Genomic DNA, 22,938 nt, shown 5'->3' on the forward strand with positions numbered 1-22,938 from the left:
TTATGTTTTAACTTGTTTACTTTTATGAGAGGTGGAACTTGGATGTCTTTCCTGTTCTATTTGTAATGTTTCAGTTTGTCATCAAAACATTTGTAATGAATCCCTCCTGGGTATTGTGTAATAACAACTTGATGTCAAAAATAGACTTGTCAATATAGAAATGTTGCGGTAACACCATGTAATGACCATCTCTAATGAGTTGGGGTGGTTCTGAAAGGAACCGTTGGTTTCAACTCGACGTTTCGATCAGTATGCTCTGATCGTCTTCTGGAGAAAGCTGGACTCTGATGCTGCATGCTGCTTGTCAATGTTTTGTTTTTTTAAATAGGGAGTTTGCAGAATTTGAAACATTCACACACACATACATTGTTCAGCTATGTTGCAGAACAGATCATGTAAGTGTTCAAGGAATTTTGATACTGTTTTAATCTCAAAACTTTCTTGGTTTAAAGGTTGTACCGACTAAGGTCATACAATGTAAGCTTACTAAGGTAGTACTGGAACCAAGTACTGTAAACATGTACCTTAAACCATAAACTCACAAGTCAATTTAAAGAAAGTTGAACAATTCTCCAGCAGAATACCAAGATGTAAGTTTTCAATTGTCAATACTTGTTATTTTGGTTTTAAAACAATTTCACCAATGTGTGATAAGCACAGTGCTTTCCGAGTACATGAATACGTACATGTAGAACATTCCACAGGCTACCCGGGTAGGATTTGAAGAGCATTGGAGAGCTGTTGATAGTATAAAACATTGTGAGAAACAGCTCCCTCTAAAGTAGCATAGATTTTGAGAAAGAGGTAATTTCTCACTAAAAATAATAAAAGATTCTAGCTAGAAGTCTTTTATTCCTATCTGCAAGCACACAAATTTGTCCAACAAGGGTGTTTTTTAATTCATCATTTTCTCCCATCTCCAATGACCAATTGAGCTCAAATTTTCACAGGTTTGTTATTTTATGCATATGTTGAGATACACTAAGTGAAAACACTGGTCTTTGACAATTACCAATAGTGTACCTTCCCTTTAAATGTTTGACCATCGAGATCATCCAGTGGCAAGGTTTGTTTGAATTCTGTCTTTCCAGCAGTTCATTTCAATATTTAGCCTTTTGAGAAAAGACTCTGCTAGGGTCAAATGTCAGGCCATTAACTTTTGTTTGCATTATACCATAGGTCCTTTTGGTCGGTAAGGATATTTTTTAAAGATATTGTATCAGAGATAATGCTTTTTTAGCTACTTCTCTAGTGCCACTAATTATAAACTTGAAATTAAAATCTAACCAATCTGAGTTGATCACTGACATTTTCATTCATTAAAAATTTTTAAACGGTAATTTAGTTCCACTTAGTTGGAAAGTGAATTACATTAGGACTGACAAGTCGGTTAATTAGCTATTTATTAGAGCGACCTCACAGAAGTACCTGCTGTACATACGTAGATAATTATAAACTTTCACAATTTGACAAGGCGAGGCTTTTGTGTATTCACGTGGACATGCATCCGTGCTAAATGTATCATGAAAGCAAGGCAGCCGGAATGCCATGGTAACCTAAAGTGAACTGTATAAACAATCGTTGAATTCAGGCCTCAGACGAAATTCATCATGTGCGTTGAGACTTCATCGTTTGGGTTATAACTCATGAAATATTAATCTAAACGCATTCCCTTCAGGGCGTTTTTTTTTTAAATGTTCTTAGGCTACAAATGTGACCAAAGAATCCAATCGATTAGATTTTGTTGGACTTGATTTTTTGAGATTTTCTGTTAACAAAAAGTCTTCATATTTACAGGAACATTGTATTCAGAAATCTGGAATTTCCGATCCCAGTGGTAACTGAAGAATGATTAATATTGGATTTGCCCGTTGGCTTTTGAAAATAAGAGATCTCACACATTTATTCATATCTACTGGATTTTTACAAAATTGTCATACAGCAATGGCGCTGGACTTACCATGCGTTCTTTATCTGTGATAAGTTCAGGGTGTGCAAGTCAGCTTGGATCATTTAAAGGCAGTCAGTGGGCACTATTGGTTATTACTCAAAATAATTATTTTCATAAAACCTTTCTTGATTATGAGTAATGGGGAGAGATTGATAGTATAAAACATTGTGAGAAACAGCTCCCTCTGAAGTGATGTAGTTTTCGAAAAAGAAGTAATTTTCCATGAAGATTTAGAATTTGCGGTCTTGAAATCAAGCATCTGAAAGCACACAACTTTATGTGACCATGGTGTGACAAGAGTGTTTTTTTTCTTTGATTAATATCTTTCAACTTAGACGACCGATTGAGCTCTAATTTTCACAGGTTTGTTATTTTATGCATACATGTATGTTGAGATACACCAACTGTGAAGACTAGTCTTTGACAATTACCAATAGTGTCTAGTGTCTTTAAAGATGCTATGTCAGATTTTTGGCCCATTAAAAAATATATTTTTTTTTAGAGTGAATGGTATTTCAAAGCTCTAACGAAAAAAAGCTCTAACGAAAAAAAGTTTAACTTTTACTTTTAATGGTCAGGAACCATGACAAAAATTTAAAACGTTTCTTTTAAAACACATAAGAATTGGTCACGTGATATATTGTTGGGATCCCGAGATCCCGCCAAAAACTAATTTTGAGCTCTTTATTTTACTGCTACTAATAATTGCCGGACTTTTTCGAGCAATGGCTCAAATGAAAGCTTGTAACTTTCTCGATCCCCATCAATTATACCTATTGAATTTTAAATCAAAATTTTGGGGTCAAATTGGCCAAAAATCTGACATAGCATCTTTAATAGTGTTATAAGTACAGAAATTTCCAGTGTCCAGTGCCTTTAATTTCTGCAGGTGGTGCCAGGAATTGTAGGTACCATTCCTTCTCCTCCCTCTTGAACAAGGTTATTTCCCACAATGTAGAGGTCAAAACTCTCATAAACATTCCAATTTTATGGCTTTCAAGAAATTCCAGGCTTGAAATTGTTTCCCCTTGAAAAAAAAGCCCAGCCTGTGAAGGTAAGCCTAATTTATGAACTGCCTGTAAAATGTGCTTCTCAAACCACTATCGTAACTTGTAGAGTTGACAGCTCACTATCCTAACTTGTAGAGTTGACAGCTCACTATCCTAACTTGTAGAGTTGACAGCTCACTATCCTAACTTGTAGAGTTGACAGCTCACCATCCTAACTTGTAGAGTTGACAGCTCACCATCCTAACTTGTAGAGTTGACAGCTCACTATCCTAACTTGTAGAGTTGACAGCTCACTATCCTAACTTGTAGAGTTGACAGCTCACTATCCTAACTTGTAGAGTTGACAGCTCACTATCCTAACTTGTAGAGTTGACAGCTCACCGTCCTAACTTGTAGAGTTGACAGCTCACTATCCTAACTTGTAGAGTTGACAGCTCACTATCCTAACTTGTCGGTTGGCAGCTCTCATGAGTACAAATGGTAATATTGTGAATGTGGATTCTTTGCCTAAAAATATAAATATTGGACAATTAGTACACAGGTTTAAATGTTTTATAAATACACCAAACACAAAAGCTTGAGCTCACCAATGGACCCTTCCCATGAAATATGCTAATTACATTCACATATACGTACAGACCCTGTTTGTTGGCAAACGCCATAGAGTTGTGCACTAAGCAGACGCGCAATCGCGTCTGCGTCACGCACCCATTAGCCGTGTACAAAACAGCGCAATGTTCCCTCATTTTGCCAACCAAAACGTTAGTGCGCACACGCAACGTGCAATTTACATATTTCATGGGAAGTAGCTATTGTAAATGAACTCAAATGGAGAGGACACAGAGCAGAAGCAGCATTCAAACTCTGAATTAAGAGCAGAGCAGGCCTTTCTACAGGTACATTTACAATGCTTCATGACCTTGCCATGTTCAATATTTTTTGTTGGCCTACAATAGTACACAGACATACAAATAATGTATACATTTAGTCTAATGTTGCGCAAACTTTTCTGCTGGCTAGAAGCTGTTGTTTCGCTTGAATGGTAAGCATGCATATATGGGCCTGTACAGGAGGTGTTGTTCATATTTCATTATAGCTTATTATCACACCCATGGTTTTTACACTCGGATCCCTTCATCTCCAGCCAGATGGAGCAGTCAATGCAAGTAACACAGTCCATTGCTCTTAAGAGGTGGTTGGTGGTTGGAAACACCTGAACGGGAATTGGCAACAGTGGTTGGGTTGTGCCAAGGGTCAATTGGATTGATTGATTAGGGCGTAATTGACTGCAGACAAGTGGGGATTCACCTGTCTGATGGTGGTACTTTCTACTATGGTCAATTTGTTTGACCAGCCAGGAGAAGGCAAGACTACACCTGTGTGTTAGTCAGCGGGAATAATGCATAATATGGACATACTTAGTATTTATGCACTGTTTCTCTGATTATCAGGGATGTGATTTCTCCGTTTTTAATCAGAATTCCTTTTTTTTTTTGCCCTTAAAAAACATACTACATCTAAAAATATGTTTAAAAAAAATTACAATGCGTAGTTGGAACTACTCGACATGAATTAGCAACAGTTGGATTGTGCCAATGGGTAAATTGAATTGATAGATTTGGTCGTAATTGACTGCGGACAAGTGGGGATTCACCTGTCTGATGTGTGATATTTTCTACTGGTCAATTTGTTTGACGAACCAGGAGAAGACAGACTGCACCACCTGTGTGTTAGGAATAATGCATTTTTAATGGACACATACCAGGGATGTGATTTCTCCGTTTTTAACCGGAATTTATACATTTGTTTGCCCTTAAAGCCAGTGGACACTATTGGTAAATGTCAAAGACCAGCCTACTCACTGTCGTCGGTCGTCGGAGTTGCGAGATAACTATGAAAGAAAAAAACACCCTTGTCACACGAAGTTGTGTGCTTTCAGATGCTTGATTTCGAGACCTCAAATTCTAAACTTGAGGTCTCAAAATCAAATGCGTGGAAAATTACTTCCTTCTCGAAAACTACTCCACTTCAGAGGGAGCCGGTTCTCACAATGTTTTATACTCCCAACCTCTCCCCATTACTCGTTACCAAGTAAGGTTTTATGCTAATAATTATTTTGAGTAATTACCAATAGTGTCCACTGCATTTAAAAAGTAAAAAAATAAAATAAAATAAAAAGAGTTTTTTTAAATTACAATGCGAAGTTGGAACACTTGAACGGGAATTGGCTTCAGTGGCTGGGTTGTGCCAAGGGTCAATTGGATAGATAGAGTGGGGTATAATTGACTGCGGACAAGTGGGGATTCACCTGTCTGAAGGTGATACGTCTACTGGTCAATTTGTTTGATCGACCAGGAGAAGACAGAGAGTGCACCTGTGTGTTTGTCAGAGGGAATAATGCACATGGACTTCTTCTTCTTGGTCATTTGGCACTGAATTTTGCCGCTGTGGCCTTCATTATAGCCCTCCAACCATCTCTGCTATTCACCATGGTGGTAACTGGCGTCTCTACTGATCCGGTCCACTGCTTTATTGTCATCTGTCCATCTCATTGCTGGTCTGCCCCTGCTTCTATTCCCCTCCATTCTTCCCTGTTTCACATGGACACAAATATGTGCTAAGAATGAACATGTAATTAATAATAGCAAACTTTGGGGTACAGCCATGTAATTATTCTCTTTTGAGGGAGTGTTGGCTCTGAAAAGAGCCCGGTTTGGTCTTGACGTTTCAAAAAGTACACTCTGCTCCTCTTCAGGAAAATGTTTTCTCTCCAAAATTTATGCACTGTTCTGATTATCCACAAGTCATTCATGTACCTTTATCTGGACATTATGCATGTAGACACAATCTCAACAACCGATGAAATGAGTCATAGGAATTTTTCGTGAACTGCTCTGGCCACTGGTCTTGCTAAGAGGGTTGGATGTAGGGAACAGATGATGCTCACTTCAGTTTGCTTCAGAAACCTCATAGTCACACCTCCCCCCCCCCAAGTTCCAGGCTGCCTGACTGCCTGATGGATTGAATTGGTTTAATTTGATGAAGCTTTCAGGCCTGGAATTTCACGGAGGCCACGGTGGCCATGGAGGCCATGTCCTCTTTTGCCCTGTTCTTGGCCATGGTGCCCCTTTAAAAGTTTCCTATGAAGGTTTTCCCCAAGTTCCAGGCTGCCTGACTGCCTGATGGATTGAATTGGTTTAATTTGATGAAGCTTTCAGGCCTGGATGTTCACGGAGGCCACTGAGGTCATGTCCTCTTTTGCCCTGTTCTTGGCCTTGGTGCCCCTTTAAAAGTTTCCTATAAAGGTTTTCCCCAAGTTCTAGGCTGCCTGACTGCCTGGAGGATTGAATTGGTTTAATTTGATGAAGCTTTCAGGCCTGGAAGGTCACGGAGGCCACGGTGGCCATGGAGGCCATGTCCTCTTTTGCCCTGTTCTTGGCCTTGGTGCCCCTTTAAAAGTTTCCTATAAAGGACTTCCCCAAGTTCCAGGCTGTCTGACTGCCTGACTGCCTGATGGATTGAATTGGTCTAATTTGATGAAGCTTTCATGCCTGGATGTTCATGGAGGCCACGGAGGCCATGCCTTCTTTTGCCCTGTTCTTGGCCATGGTGCCCCTTTAAAAGTTGCCCATATGTTTACCCAAGTTCCAGGCTGTCTGACTGCCTGACTGCCTGATGGATTGAATTGGTCTAATTTGATGAAGCTTTCATTCAGGCCATGGCCTCTGTTGTCATGGTCTTGGCCTTTGTGCCCCTTCTAAAGTCTACCACTATCAACAGGTCTTCATTGCTCGTTACCAAGTAAGTTTTGCAAACAATTTGTGTGAGTAAGTGTCCAGTGCCTTTAATAGTTTGTAAACTAACCCTGTGCAGTATTTTGTTTCTATAGTTTGGTACTTAACAAAATAAAACATGTATATAAATCCTTGTATAGAAGAAAAAGCTAATTTTGTTAGGCACATTCTCCACCGCCTCCCCATTCAAATGACATACTTACATTTGTTTTAAATGTTGAAATGGCCGATTAGTGTGAGAAGCTTTTAATGGCCATGTGTCACTATTCGTCTGGCTGGGGCAGACACTATGCATTGAAGGATGTGGAGAGAGAGAGTGAAAATCACAATCAGTTCAAGTCTGCTTTGAAATTCATGTGTTGAGTACCGTAACATTATAAGCAGTCCACCAACGCCTCTTTTCCACTTGGCGAATGTCACAACACATTCTTTAACAAGAGCATTAACATACTGCCTGACTCACAGTTTAAGGCCGTGGCGGTTACTATCGGTAGTTACTCAAAATAATTGTTCTAAACTTAAAAACTTACCTGGTAACAAGTTACTCCGAAGAGCTGTTGATGGTATAAAACATTGCAGGAAACGGTTCCCTCCGAAGTGAATTTTTTTTGATAAAGAGGTAAATTACACTCAAATATGAAGTCTTTTAATATTTTTGAAGGCATCTGAAAGCAAACACCTTTGTGCAGCGAGGTTGTTTGTTTCTTTCATTTTTCTCTTGCAAATTCAATGACCAATTGAGTCCAAATTTTCACAGATTTGTTATTTTATGCATAATAATATGTGGGGCTACACGAAGTGAGAATACTGTCTTTAACAATTACCAAAGGTGTCCAGTGCCTTTATAAATTTGTTTATTTTTTTTGTAAAGCGCATTGAGAGTACTTGCAGTACTGAATTGTGCTATATAAGCATTTCTTCTTATTATTATTAGGGTAAAACACACTTAGAATTTGTATACAATTTGTCAAATTACAGTAGAGATAATTTTTACATTATTCTTTAGAACCGAACATTATTTTGATGAATTGAATCCATTAGCTTGAATGTCGCCAATCAAATTAGTCACTACCGAGGTCGCTTTCAGGGAAAACAGACAAGAGAAAATTTAGTTTAGGTAAGAAATGTGGCATGACAAGACCTCAGACAGCTTGGCTACTGCCACTTTGTCAAAGTAGTGCTGCCAAAAGTCCATTACAGGTTTTACTTTAGGGTAGGCCTACACACAAATGTAGATCCATACCACCTTTTTCAGCATTGAGACCAAGTTAATCCAAAAAGTGATCACTTGATGTATGGTTCTGTATTTTCCCCTGGTGCCTTATTTTTTGAAAGGGCAAGGGTACCAAGGCATTTCTCTCCTTGGTAAAGAACACATTAGGAAATTGTAAATTTCTACCAGCGGGCATGGAGGTAATCGCCTTCATTGCCTCTGTGAAGTACAAGGCCTAAAAATGATCACTTGATGTTCTGTATCCTGTATCTTCCCCTGGTGCCTTATTTTTTGAAAGGACAAGGGCACCAAGGCATTTCTCTCCTTGGTAAAGGACACAGGTGGGAAATTGTAAATTTCTACCAGCGGGCATAGAGGTAATTGCCTTCATTGCCTAGATGTGAAGTACAAGGTCTGAAACTGATCACTTGATGTTCTTTATCTTCCCCTGGTACCTTGTTTTTTGAAAGGGCAAGGGCACCAAGGCATTTCTCTCCTTGGTAAAGGGCACCTCTAATGTCAGAGGAAACTGTATTGTTTTACCAGTGGGCATAATCACCTTTGTTGCTTCTGTGAAGTACCATGCCTGAAAATGATCACTTGATGCTCTGGATTTCCCCATTGTGGCTATCCATCTTTATCTAAGCTGATACAAAACTTTATGTGTACAAATACATGTAGGGTGAATAACCCATTGTTGAAATCATGTTGTACCATACGTTTTTGTTCAGTCAGCATACCATTGAAGTTGGTCAGTGTAAATAAACCTGACAGCTAGCACTAGTACATAGATCTTGTATATAAAAGAGCTGACCTGGTATTGAACCCGACTAAGGAATTCCAGGTATATAGTGGTTCCAACAAGTGCATAATGTACATAAACACTTAACAGAGAAAAGTACTACATGGTGTGTGTATTGTGTGTATTTTTACATGGTACAGCCATGCACTGCAGACTAATGTGGTGGGGCAAGCCCTCCTCTGCACACACACATGTACTCTATTCCCAGCGCAACCCCACCACAACTGGGTCGTGGAATGTCAGTTTGCATGAGGTCAGTTCCAGCAGTCTGTGGGAAAATATTTATAAAGCGGAGGGGGAAACATGGACGATGGCTGTTTGGGAAGTATAAAAAAGTGCTGAGGTGTTCATTTTTGTGCAATGTCTGGTAGCGGTACAGTGGTAAGTGGTTGCAGCAATGATGGTAACTTGCGTCCAACTATTTTGTAAATTTTTGTCATGGTTATCTATAATATCAGTAGGATTTGAAACTTTGCATGTTGGAAATACGATACAGAAAGGTTTGCTGGGATAACACCATGTTAATGACTATCTGTAAATGAGTTTGGGTGGGTCTGCAAAAGAACCATTGGTTTCACCTCTCTTTATTATTGTTGAAACAAAGTTTTCTTCGTTGCAATAAAGTTTTCATCCAGTTTGCGAAATGAGACAATCACAACTCATCACAATTTCAAGTTTTTCAATTTCTTCGAACAGAAAGTCTGACTGGCCTGTAGCATTCTTAGCTAGTGGTTTAACCTAGCCAAGCCCCATTCTGTAGAAGTCTGAAGTAGTGGTTAAATGTAGCCACGCTCTGTAGTGTTCTTTTGCCTCAATAGACAAGCCCCATTCTGTAGCATTCTTAACTAGTGAGCATTAATAGTCTAGACAACAAGCTCTGTAGCATTCTTTTGGCTATCGAGACAAGCCCCATTTTTTAACATTCTTTCTAGAGGCTAAATCTATCCAAGCCCCACCCATTCGATAGCATTCTTTTTGCTTATTTTAGCCAAGCCCCATTCGGTTGCATTCTTTTGGCTAAATGTAGGGTAAGCCCTATTCTACAGCACATTGATCTAACCTATGTTAAATTGGCTTGCCCAATGATTTCCATTTCAATTTTGATTTTTTTATTATTATTTTTTATTAGCAAAAAGGAAAATCTGAAAACATGAATCCATTTTACAGAAAAATCGCAGTACTTAAAAAAAAGTCCAATGGGAACACAGCTTAGAGGATTGTGCGACTGTGACAGAGCCTTGAGCAGTGTTCCCACCTTTAGACACATTGGTTTGGGATGGTTTCAATGTATTAATGGTTATAACTGCATTCTTGTGGGTAGAACCGTGCCGCATTCTTTCTGGAAAATGAAAACAGGACATGACCCCCATTTGTCACATAACCTGTTGAAATGCTTCAGGCTCAGACTTGCCCTGTCTACCACTGACTCTTTTTACATTCTCATTAAAGGAGAAATACTTGAAAATAATACTGGCCTGGAATTACACATAGGCCACGGAGGTCATCGCCTTCATTGCCCCCTTGTCTTGGCCTTGGTGCCCTTCAAAAGTGTTCCATTGACTTTAAAGATATTCCAACGGAAGTGCCCTTTGCAAAATGGAAATTGGCATGCCCCTTTTTAACATGTTCACAATAGATGAAATTACAGACCTCTATTTTTTATTTTATTTTTTATTATAAATATCTTTATACAAGAACCCTCAAACCTCATCTGTGATGTTTCTTATTTCAGTTATAGTCATATTAGCAATTTGCTGATTCGGGTGGTGATAAAAAAAAGATGGTTTTCTACGAGTTTGACAGAAAGATTTCCGAAGGAAATATTTCAATTCTATGAGTTTGACAGAAATATTTCCGAAGGAAATATTTCTCTGGGGGTAGTGCCACTGGCATCTCTACTTAATAAATATTAAATTATGAGCTTCTAGAGTAATACTTGTGGAATTCCCCCCCCCCCCCCCGCCCTAGACGATTACAGAATGGAGCTACATATTCAATGATTACAGTACCAATCCTACATGTTTTTATAACCCGCCCTATGGCAACGCCATGCATTCCGTTTACTTTGCTTTGTGAACGCCGATAGAAGCAATTTCTTCCACACCCAATTGCTTTGCGTCGGTGCCTCAAAGAGTGTTCCCATAGAAATATAGATTTTCTTTTTGTACGCAGGTTCATTCAACCTTGCTCATATGATTCTACAATGGTTAAAATTACCTGACCCGTTTTAGAGTCTTCAAAACAGAGTCTCATGGTTAATCTTATTTAAATGTCTAGCACGTGAGTCCTGTTGTTGGTACCAATTCACCTGGCCCAATTTCATTAAGTCTATAATAAGCACACAAATGTGCTAAGCACATAAAAATCTTGCTTTTTAAACTGGTTACTCAGCCAGAATTCCACAAAGTTTACAGTGTTGCAACTAATGCCCCACTAAAAAATTCAGTATTTTCTGCTTTAAAAACAGCTTAAAGGCAGAGTTAAAGTCGGTCGCGTGATGGTCGGGCAATGGAAATCTTGAAGCGCGATCATAAAAAGACATTTACATGTAGGATTCAGCGATGACTACATGTACGTATAAACTGTATAAGATTTCCATCGTGCGACTATTTCGCGACCGATTCTAAACCGGCCTTAACATTGGGCCCTGACGCCATCATGCCATCATCACAATAATCTTGGTTGCATAATTTTGGGAGTCAATGTCCCGGGCCCATTTCATGTTTGAAGCAGAAAATACTGATTTTAAAGCAACAATTAAGTCAGGCACCAGCCACCAGCCGCAACAATGCAACCTAATGTACTTTGGGCTGGTAATCTGATTCTGCTTAAGCATTACTATTTCTGTGCTTAGCGAGTTTTTGTGAATCTCTTTTGAGTAGTGTGGGTGCCGTACTTTATAAACTTTTGCACAACAAATGTACATTGTACAAAACACTCTGAAATCTTACACACTGTACATAACAATGTATATGAAATGTTCCCATGTTGTTAGGTTGTTTGCACCTGGCCAAACCTGTGCATGCAGAGTAGGGCTGTCAAGTCTTATCCGAGTTGAGAAAGTTTTAAACTACCAAACGTCCCTTTTATGCTGCCATCATTGAGGTCAAATAATGGTATAAACACACCTGGGTTTAAGCATGGAGGTAGGATTAGAGTCAACCACTGAGAAGTTGTTTGACCCCAGTGTGAGTGCTTTTTGTGCCCCTGATGATGTCATCTACACGGGGTCCAAATGCTGTGCTTTAATTTTCGTTTTTGAAATGACAAGGGCACCAAGGCATTTTCTTCCCGGGAAAGGGCACCTACAGTGCATATGTATGAGGAAATTAAGCTTGGGCGATATCGATTTATTTTATTCACGATATATCGCCGACAATATATCGCGATATTCGATATAATCGCGATTAATGAAATTTGACATCATCAGTCTTAAAACTCCAAGTGAAAGTTCTAAAAGAGACAGTCCTAGCATAGGAGAGGTGTTCTAATGACCTATTCTTCTGGTTTTACTCCAAACCTTTCGGGTGCAAGATGTCTCAGCTAGCAAATACATCGCGATATTTAATCGATATATCGATTAAAACCGAATCCATCCGATATCGAAATCGTGTCCAAATTAATATCGCGATATTCGATAATATCGCGATATCGCCCAAGCTTAGAGGAAATTGAAAATTTCTACTTGAACATTTCAAGGGCACCAAGGCATTATGACCAGGGGGCATGGAGGCAATCACCCTAGTTGCTAACATGAAGTATCAGGCCTGTTTTCTGGTAAATGTAACGGCAAAGATTTTCAATAATAAATGGTTAAGTTTCAAGTCACTGTGTGGCCTAAATGTAAGGAGTTAAAACAAAGGAATAGCAATAGCCTGTCCTCTTGTCAATTTAACCTGTATCCCACGTACATTATGCGTCATATCATGTGTTGTATTGTACTCCAGACTTTACCATATGGCCAGACATTTTTTTCCCTTTTCTGCCTACACATGCTATCAATGCATTTTGAGTAAATAGCGCAGTATAACTGAGTGGGTGCTCATTTTCTAATGCTTGTTTATGATGCCAGGAACAGAATAAAAAAGAAATCTGCCCCGGGTCACTGGTGGAAAATTGTCTTTTGAGACTGGCATTGTGTGGGTAAATGTAGGTGAATGGAATAGGCTCTACTGTCCTTTTCGTGTTAATGTGTACAATGTCTGTCAAAACCGTCTTGAAAGGTGATAATGTTTTTGCTCGTTATCCATCCTACTGCATCACAACAATTCAAGATCATCTGCTGTAGTTTTGAAGGACGTAGAATTGTAGATTTAAACAAGGTTCATGTATGCCATCCTGCATTAGATAACAAGTTGTAAAAAAAATTATATTTCCTCGCAAAGCAAGAGAAACCAAGTGATGTTTGAAGCCTTCATGTATAGCCATCAAATGACTCTCTCAAAAACATCTCAATGTCTCAAGAGCTTGCAAGACCACACATGTTGACTTGCCCTTAGAGATCACAAGAGGGTGATCTGGTTGGTGTGTACGATGCTCCTACACTATGCAATAATCTATCTACTTGTATTATACACAATCTCTTCGATTGATGTATTAAAGGAACATGTTGCCTTGGATCGGACGAGTTGGTCTTTGAAAAGTGTTTGAAACCATGGTTAGATAGATATTTTAAAAGTAGAACATAATGATCCACACAAGTATTACTCGAAATTGCACGATTTTCCTTTTACCTCCTCGATTAACACGGTCAGCCATTTATGGGAGTCAAATTTTTGACTCCCATAAATGGCCGACCGTGTTATTTCGTAAAGTAAAAGGAAAGCCACGCAATTTCAAGTCAAATTTGTGTGGATCATTGTATTCTACTTTTAAAACATCTTTCTAACCATAACAAACGGCTACAAACGGTTACAAACGCTTTTTTAAAGACCAACTCGACCGATCCAAGGCAAGGTGTTCCTTTAAGTTGTTGTTGAGCGAGAGTATATCTTCAGTTGATGCCTTCTCGGGAAACTGATGGTCGCCTTCCACGCATCCCGGTCCAGCATCAGCGTCCTAAGCTCAGTTGTTGTGACATTGCGGCCTTCTGCCCTTGCTTCTGTTTCCATCGATGGGTTCCCATATATATTAAGACCCAGTCAAAAACACATTTGTTTACGACTAATTGTTTTCGCAGTAAGACCAATTTGTGGTTTTTCGTCTGCATTTCTTTTGTTATTTTTTGTAATGGAGTGTATTCATGTAGGTATTTCATACTTTAAATGTCCATAATTATTATTAAATTATTAAAAGATGGACAGTTTGTGCAAATGTTTTTACCAAAAATATTTGGTTGTACAATGTACATGAACATACCTTTTCCTCCAGCCATTTCAAATTTGTTTTTTTAAGTAACTTGATTTTGATTGCACAAATTGTAATTGGTTTGGCTCGATGGGCACAGGTTTTCAATTCAAGATTTCCCACGGGGGTGAGAAGTTAAAGACTGTCATTGAACTTCAGACTTTTGATCTTTCAGATCGGTGATAGAAAATGCCTGCGATTTATTTTAAAGACGCCATCTAACAAAATTTCAGGTTGTAAAATAATTAAGAAAAATGGTTGATACATGTACGCTTCTCAGTGATTTTGTGAAGCAATGATTTGTCAGGCCTTGCAATTCTATTTACTTGACTTCAAAGGCAGTGGACACTATTGGTAATTACTCAAAATACTTTTAGCATCAAAACTTTCTTGGTAACAAGTAATGGAGAGCCGTTGATGTATACAACATTGTAAGAAACGGCTCCCCCTGAAGTAGGACCTATTGTAGTTTTTGAGAAAGAATTATTAGGCCTACTTTCTTTTAAAAAAATTGAATGTGAAAAAGACTTCAGGCATGAAGCCCTTTTCATGCCTCTGAAAGTACACAAAATTGTCAGCAATTGCATTTTGTCTTTCATTATTCTTTTGCAATTTTGATGAGCAAATGAGTCAAAATGTTCAAAAATTTATTATTTTATGCATATGTTGGGATACACTAAGTGAGAATAATGGTCTTTGACAATTACCAAGCGTGTCCAGTGACTTTAAACGAAAATTATACTGGAATTCTTGGCTTATGGATCAAGTAAGAAATAAGCTTGGGCGATATCACGATATTATCGAATATCGCGATATTAATTTGGAAACGATTTCGATATCGGATGAATTTGGTTTTAATCGAAATATCGATATATCGCGATATATTGCGATATCGATTAAATATCGCGATGTATTTGCTAGCTGAGACATCTCGCACCCCATAGGTTTGGAGTAAAATCAGAAGAATATGTCATTAGAACACCTCTCTTATGCTATGACTGTCTCTTCTACAACTTTCACTTGGAGTTTGAAGACTGATGATGTCAAATTTAATTAATCGCGATTATATCGAATATCGCGATATATTGTTGATATCGCCCAAGCTTAGTAAGAAAACCTTGTTAGTGATTACTACTGTTTTGATAATGATCGTACGCTCACTCACTCACACGTCTTGATCCTAACTGAGCCACCCATCTCCCCCACGTATCCAAACTCATCATACACTAACCTTTAATATACCCAAACCCTGAACCCATAATTTCCATATTGCGTGTACACAGAGTTTCTCGCTGTACACATGGTAGCATTGGACATTATGGCAAATGGTCTTCCATTAGAGAGTAGTACATGTAGTTAGGGAGAATTTTGTCAGTTTTATTTAAATAGGATACAGTGAAATGTAAGTTTGTTTTTTTCATTCATTCTAAATTGTGAATTACTGAAATATTACCTTATCAATATAAACCACAAGGGAAATATTATTTTGACAAAAAATAAAAATCATTTAAGATTGATACACGTCTTAAATCAGTTCATGGTGCAATGAAACCAAATCCAAGTAAAATACGTATTTATTGACAATATAAATGGAAGATGAAGCAAGGTGTCTCCACTAAAAGACACCCTTACTCCCTCTGGCTTACAATGACGTCATCGGCGACATTGTACAATATGTATGTAGGACGTCATTCTTGAGGGCCAAGGTACCACAAATAAACCACTTAAATGCTGGTTGAATGTGCTGGGTTCGTGTACACGGATGCGGAGTTAATGATGTCATTGTTTACATGTAATATGTATATATATGTCCATTATACCTGTACATGACAGCAGCATGACCTCTCGGAAAGTCAAATTGTTGCTGCATTAAGAAGTTACAGCATCCATGCTCATTTCAAGCAACGCATGAGTGGTTAATACGACTAAATCATTTTGTAATTTGACCCCAAAATGGCAGACTTTGATGCTGATGATGCTGAAGACGAGCAGAGTATACTGTTTGAAATGTCCAGACCACACTGGCTCTTTTCAGAGCCAACACTCCTACGAAAGAGATTTTATGGTTGTATGGTCAGCAAGCTTACTAATTTCTTAGTTCAGGCCTGTTCAGACATTTTATCCGTGGTAAAGGACACCCTATGACTATGAGGAAATTGTAAATATCTACTGGGAGCATTTCAAGGGCACCAAGGTTGATGGAGACAATCGCCTATGTTGCCTCCGTGAAGTAGCAGGGTTGTTAGTTCTTACTTTTCACACCATAGCAAGCTTCAAACACCACTTGCTGCATGATGTGTCTGCCGGTAGTCTGTACATTGATTAGGATTTATAACGCGACATCATCAATTTTCAGACAGCGTCAAGTTTGTATACACCATGCTGGCATCACAACACATTCACAACACACACAAGCCTTCAAACTATTTTCAATTGACAATGTTATTCCTTGATTCATTTAACGTGACATACATGCGTGTCGGATATTTGTAATTAAATCACTGTGCGATTCATCAACTGTAATGTAACACCATACTGACGAGAGCTCATCGGACTCCTTACCACGTCACATTCAATTTCTCATGTGCCAGCGTTATTTCAGTACAGATGGTGGTGCTCACTACCTACGGAGATCCCTCCTGTCTGATCCTGAAACATCAAGACTGATGTCCCCCCCCCCTAGGTTTCCTGCTTCAAATTTTAGCAGTAATTTTTTGTTGTCAATTTAAAAGACACTGGACACTATTGGTAATTACTCAAAATTACTCAGCATAGAAACTTACATACAGTGTATGTACTTGGTAACAAGCAATGGAGAGCTGTTAATAGTATAAAACATTGTGAAAAACAGCTCCCTCTGAAGTAATGTAGTTTTTGAGAAAGAGGTGCAAATACTAAAATGTTTACAGCTCCTAAAAGGTGAACCATTTTGACGTTTCCTCCTTCCCTTTCTTTCGAATTTTATTTTAATTTTTTTTCACCACCCATGTTTTATAGTGTACATGTAAATCCTGGCCAACACCCTGTATTGATTGACTCCGTTGTCATCCAGTTTACATTACATCATCAGATCATATCACATGAATTAAAAAAAAATATACTCTCTGAAGCTGCTCTCCACTTAAAGTGAATGAACGTCTGTCTTTGTCGTTTTTCTTTAAAGACCCTGGACACTATTGGTAATTGTCAAAGACCAGTCTTATCACTTGGTGTATCTCAACATATGCATAAAATAACAAACCTGTGAAAGTTTGAGCTCAATTGCTCGTCGAAGTTGGGAGATAACTATGAAAGAAAAAACACCCTTGTCACACAAAGCTGTGTGCTTTTAGATGCGTGATTTCGAGACCTCAAAATCTAATTATGAGGTCTCAAAATCAAATTTGTGGAAAATACTTCTTTCTCAAAAAACTATAGCACACAACTTTGTGTGACAAGAGTGGTTTTTTTTTCTCTAAGTATCACGCAACTTCGACGAGCAATTGAGCTCAAACTTTCACAGGCTTGTTATTTTATGCAATATGTTGAGATACACCAACGGAGAAGACTGGTCTTTGGCAATTACCAATAGTGTCCAGAGTCTATAACAACCAGTCCTGTAGTTTTTTGTTGTTGACTTTTTGGAAGTTATTTACCAGTCAGGAGTTGTGCCACTCTGAGATATTATTGACAAGTTCTCAGCTGTTTTAAGTTGGCGTTTGGCCAGCTAGCCACTGATATAAACAACACAATGTAAGCCTAACACAATGGTAACTTGTGACCTCGGTAAATTATAAATTATCAATCAAGTGTTACATGTACATGTACCTCGTGTTTACACGTATTTATAGTGGCTGTTGGGAACTGAAAAACAATTGTGTAAAGTTTTTAGTTAAAGTTTTGATATTATACCTGAAGCAAGAGTTTATGAACCTTGACCAATAAAAACAATGTATAATTTTTGTGTAACTGGTATTTACTACATGTACATGTTTACATAGTATCTGGATGCTTTGATTAATGACAATTACTATTGTAGATTTGACTTAGTCTTTAAAGGAAGAGGCACATATCCCCCCCCCCCCCCCATCTGGTAAAGGCTTTTTTGTTTGTGTTGGATCTTTTCTGATTGGGCATCTCAGCAAAGCGAGGGTTTGTCTTTTTCCTTGAAGAGCCATTGAGACCGGATACGTGTAGCTGGTGATTACCACTTAGTCAATGGATAGTTCATCTAAGCTGGACCACTTGATGAGAAATTTGTATGGCTCTCAGGTGGTTTGTCTAACTTGCCAGCTGATGTGAGCAGTGGAGGACTTTGGTTTAGAGGCCTCATTTGGCACACTGTGTGAGTCTGACTGGTCTTGGACTAGGAATATTTCAAGTAAACCTGCCTGGGTTACAGTGTTTCAAAGAATTGACTGAATAGAGTACTGTGCCAGTGTACGATACCTCCAGTTCTAGTGGTAAATTATGACTCAAGTAACAGTAATGCTGTCATAATTAGGCATTCAGTAACTGCACATTTAGGATTAACATGTCTACACATGTCTAAAGTTGGAAAACTAGCCTAGCCATAGAAAGTCAGACAACCTCAACTACATGTACCTGGTTCAATCATAGAGTGTTGAGACTGTCCTTGCTTTATCATTCAATTTTTAACTCAACTCACTGCTTCACATTTGTAAAAACCTGTCTCATCAGCTGTGGTTCCCATTAGTTGACTAAAAAAAGCCCAGGAGGACTGTTGGGTCAGAGGTCAAGACCTTTGGCAGAGGGATAGGAACTGTTTCCCAGGATTGGTTGTTTTTTTGTTGCTGCGGAGGGAACAAACTCAGGGCCAGTGGGTTGTTTTGACAACATTGACTGGCTGTAGGTGGTTTAAAGCATGCCTCTGTATGGTGGTGGACTGTGTACGCCGAAACATCCCCCCCCCCCCCCTCAAAAAAAAAACAAAAACATAACCCAGAGGGGGACTTTTTGAGCAGCATGCACACAGTTCATGTCACAGCTGAGATTTTGTACAATTAATGTTGCATGTCATGTATTTATAGCAATGTTGAGGTTGGATTTATTATTAGTGTTCTGTGTTCAAAATGGAATATGACTATGTTGGATTTGGACATGTGCCTGCAAGTTGTAATGAAGTTCCCCATTGACAGTGAGTCTTGATTTAGTTGGTATCTTACAGATTGTCGTGTACGATGATTATACAATTAAGATGTCTTAATCTTGACGTACACTATGTAGTGATGTGATGTACTTATACAAGACTGTAGACATTTTGCATTTGTCCTAGTTCATTTTTACCTGCATGGACAGGTTCATGCATTTTGTAAATTGGGTGTTGTCAACTAAGTGGTGGCATTTATTCCAGGGTATTTTTGAGCAGGCAAGATACCGCACATCACTAGTGATACGTGTTTGAGAATTTTGTTTTGTTTTGGTAAATCGTAATTGCTACCACCAATCATTGTAAAAGTGCTTTTTTCCTGTCGAAGGCTGATAACAATTATACAGTGTTGTCATTTCCATTAAATAGTTGTCTTCCATTGAATCAATAATGTACAAATTGTGCCTGCAGGAAGTCCAGACTCTGTGATGTCTTTAAAATACCAAAGTATCAGGTTTGTATCATGTTTGCACTGATATTGGGCCACAAACAACAAGTATGTTGTTCTGTTCCAATTCACTGTAGGTGTTTCCATACATCGACATTGAGTGATATTGACTGCGGGTCTTGTTTATTTCCTCCGTAGGTGATTGAGCTTGATGCCTGTTGCTTAGGATTTATAGATCAAGCGGAGGAGACTACAGACAGAGGACACTGAGCATTGATTACAACAGTAGTGAGTCATCCAACACTGTGAATATTGCGGGGACTCTATTCCAGGAACCATGTCTGCCCAGGATCCAGTGATTGGCACGTATAACATTATGAACAATCACCTCAGCATGCATGACATTCCTCAGACTCAGCTGAGCAGCGAGACCAGCTCCACCAGTAGCGAGTTGGAGTCTGCCCTCAGCAACGCCGTCAAGACACCCCCTGGGATCTTAGAGAACGGACCCGACGGCTACCCATCGGATGGGTCGTCCTCGGTGGAGAACCAGAACCCGATGCCCGTCTCGTACATCAACGGCCCCGTGCAACTCGCCGCGCCGGGCGGCTACACCGAGTATGTCGATGGACACATGGCGGACGGGAACGGTTTGGATTATGCCGCCCCCGCCCCGGAGTATGACGGTCAACAAGCCGTGGGCGATTATACCCAGGACTACCCCTCCCCGGAACAAATTTACCCCGGTGTGGCGACGTCTGGACAGGATTACCAAACGAACGCTGTAGGGGTACCGACGCAAGTCGGGGACTACCAGGGCATGGGGGTAGGGGTAGGGGAAGAGATATCCCCCCAGGGACAGGTGCAGGACACTGGTCAGAATAGTGGGCAGGCCAATAAGAAGTATGTCTTCTACCTGCAGATTAAGCAAGGGGAGGCATTTCCTGTTGGCAATGGGGACCAAGTTCAGTATATTCACGGTGAGTACATTTCCTGGTATTGTCATTTAAAACTTTTTGAGAATAACACAGAAAACCCTCATTATGGAGTGCTTTTGTATGTTCTTTGTGTATGCTTTGTGAACATCAATAAGGGACGAAGTTCAACTATTTATAAAACTTAATTGTACCTTGAGTAAAATAGTTTGTACCAGTGCAAGTGAGCACTCACTGTACCATTGTGAGCACTCACTGTACCATTGTGAGCACTCACTGTACCATTGTGAGCACTCACTGTACCATTGTGAGCACTCACTGTACCGTTGTGAGCACTCACTGTACCGTTGTGAGCACTCACTGTACCGTTGTGAGCACTCACTGTACCATTGTGAGCACTCACTGTACCATTGTGAGCACTCACTGTACCATTGTGAGCACTCACTGTACCATTGTGAGCACTCACTGTACCATTGTGAGCACTCACTGTACCATTGTGTGTTTGGTACAAAAGCTATTTGGTTTATGGTTTATTTATTTAAAAATGTCATCATGGCATCACAGCATATACATGTACGGCAGAATTGCGACTGTAATTCACAAGCGTTTAAACTAATTACAATAATTAAAAACATTAGAATAGAAAACCTATTATGAAAAATATGATGAAAACACAAAACCAAGGCCTGGCAGAGTATGCAATAATACCCCGTACAATGACTTGCTTGGTCACTAGTGAATGCACAGATTGAATTATTCTGCTTGAAAATCTTATTCAAATTTTGCATTGCATTGTTTGACGATGCAAAAAAAAAAACCCCGCTCACTGAGCGATAAACCCTAAGCGATAAACGTGAAATTAGATTAATTATTTCTCATCAAATATGACATTTCAGACAGAAATATATCAAGGGATGTTTTCTACAAACATCATCATTAGACAGTTCTATGTAAATCTGTGATCTTCACGATTTTTTTCCTTACCGATTCTGTGAAGTTCTTTAACAGACCCGTACCTTTCCTAATTATGTACTTAACACAACACCCCCCACAATAGGAGGGAAAACCCTGCATTAGAGTAAGCACCATCTCAGGCCGGTATGCTACGTTTTTGAAAGGGCAAGAGCATAAATGCATTTTCTCCTTGGTGAATGGCACCCTATGAGGAAGTTATAAATGCAATGATGCAAGTTATAAAGGCATGGAGACAACTGACTTCGTTGCCCCTGTGGAAGTATCAAGCCTGCCGTCTTTGGATACGTACATCTGTGTGTTTTTATAATAGAATTTTTTTGAAACTAATTTCTCATTTCTCTCATAAAACGTGAGTGTCGAACTACATACAATAATGTCACCAGCTAAACCACATCAAAAGCCAACCAAACGGTACCTTTCCGTGTCAACATCATAACCTTCACATAATTACCATTTTGCAACGAGTAGTTGAAGCTGATGTGTCGGCCCAGGCGAGGCGCACCTCACCAACTACACGGTTGTAATAGTCTTTAAAAATGTCGCCAACTATTTGTTTGGATATGAAGAATAACATCCGTCTGGGTCTGCCATCAGTATGGGGTTCGGCAATGACCCTGTGATCAAACCCTACTGCAGGATATCCTTATTACAGATCTATTAATCTGTTTTATCAAGAGCTGTGATTTTTTTGTTCATCTAAAACATGATCGTTAAGCTTGCCAAATGAAGATGAGGAAGAGGGTGTTAGTTAAAGGAACATTACAGAATTGGTTTTTGCTAACTTAAAAAACAGCTGCTAGCAGTAAGTACTTTAAGTAATCCATCATACACATAAACTGACAGACCTGTAGAAGTTTGAGAGTGATCGACCTACTGGGTCACGAGAAAAACACATTTTGCCTGACCGCAATGCAAAAATTTTGTTTTCTAAACGAATGAAACGCTTACTGAGCGAATTACTCCAAACAAATAGATTAATTATTTCTCATCAATTATGACATTTCAGACAGAAATATTTCAGGAGACATTTCCTACTATCATCATCATTAGACCCTATAAAGTTTAAGGTCATCCTGTGATCTTCACGATTTCTGTTCTTATCAATTCTGTAATGTTGCTTTAAGTATAAGAGGGTTAGCGTGCAGCCATCTCAACCACAAGACATGTTTTTCCAAAAGTATGTATTTCCCTGGCTAATTAGCCTGTGTCAATTAAGATACGGCTTGGCTCATAAAGTAAAAGACTTGTTAACTTTGCAAGGTGGTTATCCAGTGATTGATGCTGGGTGTACTTGCAGGCCTGTATTCTTCGTTTTTTTGGAAGGCAAGGGCACCAAGGCATTTTCTCCTTGGTAAAGGGCACCCGTTGAGGAAAT

General features: G+C 39.1%; 1 protein-coding gene across 3 annotated transcripts in view; it reads left to right on the forward strand.

Annotated features, from left to right (window-relative positions):
• The first annotated feature begins 331 nt into the window (after positions 1-331).
• Positions 332-22,938, forward strand: part of LOC117299002 (fibronectin type-III domain-containing protein 3A-like) — an 87,210-nt gene continuing 64,603 nt past the window's right edge. For 2 of the 3 annotated variants that reach the window (XM_033782406.1, XM_033782408.1), the window contains exons 1-2: positions 9,066-9,151; positions 19,852-20,633. In XM_033782406.1, the coding sequence (XP_033638297.1) occupies positions 19,991-20,633 (643 nt within the window). In that variant the 5' untranslated portion in view covers positions 9,066-9,151; positions 19,852-19,990. Of the gene's footprint in view, positions 396-9,065; positions 9,152-19,851; positions 20,634-22,938 lie in introns of those variants that run through there. The other variant, XM_033782407.1, reaches the window with a different exon arrangement.

The sequence above is a fragment of the Asterias rubens genome, chromosome 13 (assembly GCF_902459465.1).
Source record: "Asterias rubens chromosome 13, eAstRub1.3, whole genome shotgun sequence".
NCBI classification, from domain to species: Eukaryota; Metazoa; Echinodermata; class Asteroidea; order Forcipulatida; family Asteriidae; genus Asterias; species Asterias rubens.